The 7,216-nt window shown below is 40.7% G+C and overlaps 1 protein-coding gene across 2 annotated transcripts in view; it reads left to right on the forward strand.

Annotated features, from left to right (window-relative positions):
- The window catches only part of Klhl20 (kelch like family member 20), a 46,305-nt gene extending 42,129 nt beyond the window's left edge, over nucleotides 1-4,176 (forward strand). For both annotated transcript variants that reach the window (XM_057770813.1, XM_057770814.1), the window contains exon 12: nucleotides 2,148-4,176. In XM_057770813.1, the coding sequence (XP_057626796.1) occupies nucleotides 2,148-2,232 (85 nt within the window). In that variant the 3' untranslated portion in view covers nucleotides 2,233-4,176. The remainder of the gene's footprint in view (nucleotides 1-2,147) is intronic.
- The last annotated feature ends 3,040 nt before the right edge of the window (nucleotides 4,177-7,216 follow it).

The following is a 7,216-nucleotide window of genomic DNA, read 5'->3' on the forward strand; positions in this document are numbered from 1 at the left end:
ATTAGATTTACTGAATATTCTGATCCCAGAGGAAACAAAAGTAAAGGGGACAGCTTCCTTGCAGTCCCAGCTCTGGCATTGTAGTGTCATGCTAGGTGGAGGTGCTGTGTGACAGCAAGCTCAGAAGGGGGCTAAGATGGCAGGGAGGAATGTTTCTGTAAAGGGCGGCCTGGGAAGCCCCATGAAATGGTGAGGACAGAGAAGAACAGGTTTACACAAAGAAAAGCCTGCCATTTGCAGAATGTTCTTTCCTTTATACAGTTCTCTGTGGGAATTCAGAGTAGAGCACAGTTTAAGAAATAGCTACATTTATTCCTGTCTCATAGTTGCTGTGATTTATGTATAGACTTTTATCAGCAGCCATCACTCGAGTTAGTGGTGTATGGTGAATTCATAAACTTCTTAAAAATAATCTACAGAGAAGTTGATACCTAAATCTCTGTAGTTTCAAAAAGTATGTCAAACTTTTTGTTGGTTTGAGTTTTTTGTGTGTTTGTTTTGTTTCATATTTTGAAACAGGGTCTCTCCTGTAGCCTTACTGTTCTGGAATTTCCTATATATATCAAGCTGACCTCAAACTTGGAGATCCACCCGCCTCTATCTCCCGAGTGCTGAGCTTAAAGGTGTATGTTACCATGCCCAGCCCAAAATTTTTTTTTTTTTTTGATTTTTGAGGGTTTCTCCGTAGCTTTTTGGTTCCTGTCCTGGAACTAGCTCTTGTAGACCAGACTGGCCTCGAACTCACAGAGACCTGCCTGCCTCTGCCTCCTGAGTGCTGGGATTAAAGGCGTGCACCACCACCGCCCGGCCGAGCCCAAACTTTTTAATTTTGTTTTTGTTTTGGGCTTTTTGAAGCAGGGTCTCAACTGTAGCCCAAGCTAACCTGGAGCCCACTCTGCAGCCCAGGCTGCCCTCAAACTCACAGCAGTCCTCCTCCCTTAGCCTCCCGAGTGCTAGGATTAGAGGTATGGAAAATAGCCCAGGTTGGCCTAGAACTATGTAGGCCAAGGTTAGCCTTAAGCTCAGATAATCATCCTGCCTCATGCTTCCATGGTCAGTGATTACAGGTATGTGTTATCATACCTACTACACATCCTAAATCAATTTTATCTCATTGCTGAATGAGGAGGTAGGTTTTTTTTACCCTGAAAGTCTTCAGCTTTGAAGATGATCTTGTTCACAAATCACAAACTAAATGCTGCTGTGATGCTACATAAACAAGAAATAAACACAGAGAACTGATGGGTGGAAAGAAAGGATCATTGGCAAAGCGCTTACTGTGCAAGCATGTGGCCCCGATTTCATGCACAGTCCCACATAAGAAGCCAGACACATAGCAGAGCAGGGGAGGCAGAGACAAGGCGGACCCCTGGGCTCCCTGACCAGTCAGCCACGCCTGCTATTTAGGTGCCAGGCCACTGAGAGACCAGGTCTCAAAAAACAAACCAGACTGATGTCTTCTGAAGAATGACATCTTAGGTGACCTCTTGTCTCCAGACATGTGTGTACCTTTGCACAGTATATACAGATACACAAAAAGAAATGGAAGGAGGGAGGGAGGGAAAAGGAAGGGAGAAACTGAGCAGCTTGTCTTGGTGGCTCATACCTATAATCCCAACCCTCTGGAAGCTGAGGCAGGAGGATTGCCACGGGTTTGAAGCAACCAGACTGGAGTAAAAACAGCTAAAAAATAAAATGAAATAAAAAAATAAAAGTAATTGAGGCTGGTACAGTAATACATACCTATAATACCAGCCGTAGGTCTAGGAAGATCCTAGCAAGAGCCTGTCTCAGAAAATAAAACATTGATTAATAATTGATTAATTTTAGTTTTAGGCAAAGAGAAAATGTGTCTGGGAAAATAAATATCAGGCATAAAATTCGACACAAAAGTGTGGAACATAAGGTTAGTCTGTTAGAAGCCGGTCTGTGTGTAAAGCTCTAGTACAAAAGGTGAGCAGACGGCCTCATTCCACAGAGAGCTTTCCAGCTCTGGTCTGCATTAATTCTACTGCTTGACTGTGATCAGTTTGCTTCTGATCTTTGGAGAGTTACATAAAGCTGAAAATGCTGTGAGTGACGTCTTCATTGAGAAGGAGCAGTGCTTTTTCCAGTTAGAAACTATGCTTTTGTTTCTATCTTTGCAGGTTATATGGAGGGATGAATTATCGTCGGCTAGGAGGTGGTGTAGGAGTTATTAAAATGACACACTGTGAATCCCATATATGGTGAACACAGGAAAAGGTCTTGCATATGCTCCTTTATATTTGGAAGAGCCTTGACTTTGAAGCTTTGTACAGCTCGAGAAAACATTAGAACAAATGTTATTCTTTGCTGGTGCCTCAACATACAGAACTACAAGTCTAACGACAGAACTCACCTGCAGACGCCACCTTTGCACAACACCTTTCTGCTCTCTGCAGAGAGCGTTTATTTTGGGCTTTAATTTATCATGGAGTTTTGATGGTGATTTGTTTTTGTTTTGTTGGTTGGGTTGTTTTGGGTTTTGGGGTTTTTTGTTTTGTTTTGTTTTTTAACTTATCTTTTGTACCAGAGGGGGCAAAAAGGAGAAAAAAATTCCAAGCTGCAAAATTTACTTTGCTTTCTAGATTTGGTTTCGTTTTTGAAAATACTGATAAGGGCAGAAGGGCTATGGTTACTCCAATTAGATACTATCCATCTACAAAGATTGCCAGTGATAAAGACAGATATGCAAAGTATACTCGCTAGTTACTATTCTTGCACTAAATATTAGAGCACTCCGAAATGTAAAGGGGACTGGAAACGGTCCGGCGAGAGTTGTGTGCTGCTTTTGCAGAGGACCCAAGTTCAGTTCGCAGCACCCACATCTGGCAGCTTACAACTGTGTGTAACTCCAGCTAGGTCAGTGGTTCTCAACCTCCCTAATGCTGCAATACTTTAATACAATTAGTTCCTCATGTTGTGGTGACCCCCAAGCATAAAATTATTTTCATTTGCTACTTCATAACTGTAATTTTTGCTACTGTTATAAATTGTAATGTAAATATCCGATATGCAGGATATCTGATATACAACCCCTGTGAAAAGGTCATTCCACCCCCCCCCACACACACACACACATACTTACAGGGGTCATGACTCACAGGTTGAGAACCGCTAAGCTAGGGGATCCAGAACTCTCTTCTGGCCTCTGCAGGTACTTGCACTCCTGTGCATTCAGTACACACACAAACACACAAGTACCCCACAAGTATGATTAATTTAAAATAAAATTTCTTTTAAGTGTAAAAGAAAAAACAAGAAAACATCTCGTTAAATAGGACACTTCAGAAGGAATATTGAATCCGTAAAAGCAGGACAAGCTACAGTTTTCATTCACCAGATAACGTTTACATCTCTAACTGAACTTGCTTTCTACTCCATTTCCCTTTCCGTCTTGTGACATTTTCATAGTTTCTGCCACATGTACCTAGGTCTCTGCTCAGTGCCTCTTCTAAAATCAGTGTGAGTCTCCTCCGTTGTCTTGAGAACTCCGGTAAAATCAAGTGCAACTCTGAAAGAGTTTTTGTTCACAGATGTCCCCCTGCAACTTTCTTTCCTGTCTTCTCATTGTCAGTAGGGGCCACCGAGGAGAAGTGACCTCTCTTCAGCAGTGGATTCTATTTTTCAGTTTACACTGGCTGTTCCGGCCGGTGAATCTGAGCTGACCTTCAGTAAAACGCTCTAAATGGAAGCTGTCTCCAGTTCATGTGAGCAGTACAAGTGAAGGGATGTCAGGCCAGCCAAAGCATCCAATCCGATCTGGAGTTTCATGCTAATCATATCTCAGTCTTTCATCCTATAAGGCCACCGTTACTGTGTCTCTTAAGTCGCACTTTCTGATGAAAGGTTAACATTTTTAAGGAAATAAATGAAAATTTTAGTGCCTACAGTCCTCCCCCATTGTAGTGATAGACTGATTTTTTTTTCAATGTATTTTGCGGAAAACCTTTGAATGAGACTTATCCACAACCAAAAGGAATAACCTTGACCTTCTTCCTCTCCCCTACAACAAAATGTTTGGCAACTTTTGTGTTTACATTTAAACATCATTTGCACCTTTTTCAAGGAAAAAATAAGTATTTGGTAAACAATTGTTTACATGTATCATTTATGCTTTTTTCTAGCATGTATAACTTTTTAAAATAAAGGTATTTACCATAAAGTGTTTGAAATTTTTTTTTTAACTCTTTTACATTGTGTGTGTGTATGTGTAAGGGATGAGGTGGAGCATGCCCCAGCACCAAAGGACAATTTTTAGGAATCATTCCTCTCTTTCCGTCCTATGGATTCCAGGAATCAAACTCAGTTCATCAGGCTTGGAAGCAAGTGTCTTTACCTTCTGAGCCATCGCTCCAGTCCTAATGACTGCTATTTGGTACTTCTAACTTTACTGTTTTTATGGATTTTTTTTATTTTTTGTATCTTACATTAGTTTTTTTGTTGTTGTTTTGTTGTTTTTTTTTTGTTTGTTTGTTTTGCTTTTTCGAGACAGGGTTTCTCTGTGGTTTTGGAGCCTGTCCTGGAACTAGCTCTTGTAGACCAGGCTGGTCTCGAACTCACAGAGATCCGCCTGCATCTGCCTCCCAAGTGCTGGGATTAAAGGCATGCGCCACCACCTCCCGGCTTTGCATTAGTTTTATATAAAGTTTCAAGTGCTTCATTTTGAAAGATATTTAAGACTTATTATGTATTTTATATTAACATATTAAATAAGAAAATATGTAAGAGGCCTACAACTCTGACTGAGAGGACTAATCCTCTAGTCCAAACCCATTTAATACACTCACCTAAATCCGAATACCAAGGAAGTCTGCCTGTATATTTAATGGTGGGGCTGGTATTACATATTTTTTCCAAAGCTCCATTCTGCCTGTTTTCATTCCACACTACCACCTGAGTTATCTGAAACATAGCCTACAATAAATACAATAAAAATGATATAGTTTGAATCATAAATGTCTCTCAAAGGTCTATTTTAAAACAAAAGGACATCTCTGTGAGTCTGAATTTATAGGAAGAGGACATGCCCAAAGTGATTTGGATGAGTGGAAGTTTGGGGTTCACTAAGCCAGAACAGTCCCTAGCTTCAGAAAGTTCTCACATCCAAAATGAGTTTGATTAAGCTAATAGATAAATGGCTCTCAGAGTATCAGCTTCAGGCCCCAGTATTCTTTCAAAGTATCCATGAACCAAAGCAATTTTCTTAGTAAAACTACATGTTTGGCTGTTCACTGTGATGGGCAAGCAAACTGCTGGTGCCTGAACACTAATGAAGGTGGCAGCACCAAACTGTGACCAAGTATTCCCACCATCAACAGACACGAGTCTTGTTGGTTTGGGGGGCGTTGTTTGTTATTGAGACCGGCCTTGATATGTAATCCAGGTCTGAAATTTGTGGGCCACACTCAGCTTTGAATAAGGGTAGTAGAGATTTGAACCTAGGTCCTCAAGTTACACCTGTAATCCCAGTTCTTAGAAGCCTGAAGCAGGAGGAAGTGCCTGGCATTCAAGGCCAGCCTGGGTTCTATAGTGACTCTTTCCTCAAAAAAATCCAAAACAGACGTTGAACAAGCACTGCTCCCAGGACTGTGAGTTAGCTCAGTTGGTAGAGTACTTGTCCAGCATGCACAAAACCCTGGGTTCAAGCCCCAGCACCACAGAAACAGGGCATGGTGATGTACTCTATAGCCCTAACACTTGGGAGGTGAAGGCAGGATCTCACATTCATAGGAGACCATATATCTAAAATAAATAAATATAAGGCCGGGCAGTGGTGACGGCGCACGCCTTTAATCCCAGCACTCGGGAGGCAGAGGCAGGTGGATCTCTGTGAGTTCGAGACCAGCCTGGTCTACAAGAGCTAGTTCCAGGACAGGCTCCAAAACCACAGAGAAACCCTGTCTCAAAAAAACAAAAAAAAATTAAAAAATTAAAAAAAAATAAATAAATATAAGTAAAAAAGCTCAGTGTTTAATAAGAGCATTGGCTACTCTTCCAGAGGTCCTGAGTTCAATTTCCAGCAACCTCATGTTAGCTCACAACCATCTATAATGAGATCCGATACCCTCTTCTGGAATGCAGGCATATATGCAGACAGAACATTCATACATAAAAAATATTTTTTAAAAAGCTTCAAATGTGACACAAAATCTTATGCTCATAAAGTCAAATGACATTGAGATGTAACACAGGCAAGTTTCTTAGGTTGCTTCACCTCAGTTATGACCTATACAATAGAAGACTTAATTAAAATGTATTTGATCTATGAGTTTTTACTGAGAACTGGTCTAAATATGAGGTTAAGCATGATTATTTCTTCCTGGCAATGGAGCTCACGGATGATGTTCCCACTGTGGTACTAGATCTGATTCTCAAAGTTTGTGCCTTGTGAGCTGAAGCAAAGGCTAACACTACCAAGGCACTAATTGAAAGATGCCATTAATATACACTGGATGATTTTTCAAGTATATATTTAATTCAGTACTGCAATCGAATTAAAAACAAAAATATATTGGTGGCTCAAGACCATTTATTATCTTCATTTTTCAGAAGGTTTTGATGGCAAGTTCTCTACAGCAAAATGACATAAGAAATATGTCTAGAAGATAAAACTGGCTGGGAATGTAGCTCACATGATAGTGTTTGTCTAGTGTGTACCAGACCCAGAATTCGATGCCCAGTTCCATATAAACCAAGTACATTGGCTCACACCTCCTATAATCTTTGCACTCCAGGGCTGGGGTCCTCCCTAAAACTACATAGCCAGATTAGGCTATGAGACCCTGTCTCCAAAAGAAGAAAAGAGGAGGATGAGGAGGAAGGAACGAAGAATGTTAACACAAATCTAAGATGCTTTTAAAGAGATTAAATTTTTTTAATTAAAACATCTTTTTCCTTTATATAATCAATTCTGATTATGGTTTCCCTACCCTCTATTCCTCCCAGTTTCTCCCTACCTCCCTTCTCGTCCCAATCCACTTTCTTTATGTACCTCTCTCATTAGAAAACACACAAGGGAGCTGTAGAGATGGCTCGGTGGTGTAAGAGTTCTTGTTGCTCTCGTAGACCCAGGTTCAGCTCCCAGAAACCACATCATGGCTCACAACCATCTGGGGAAAACACACACGCACACACACACAAACACATGAAGCAAACAGGCTTCTAAGGATAATAATAAAACAAACACAAACAC

This window comes from Chionomys nivalis, chromosome 5 (genome assembly GCF_950005125.1).
Source record: "Chionomys nivalis chromosome 5, mChiNiv1.1, whole genome shotgun sequence".
Classification (NCBI taxonomy): Eukaryota; Metazoa; Chordata; class Mammalia; order Rodentia; family Cricetidae; genus Chionomys; species Chionomys nivalis.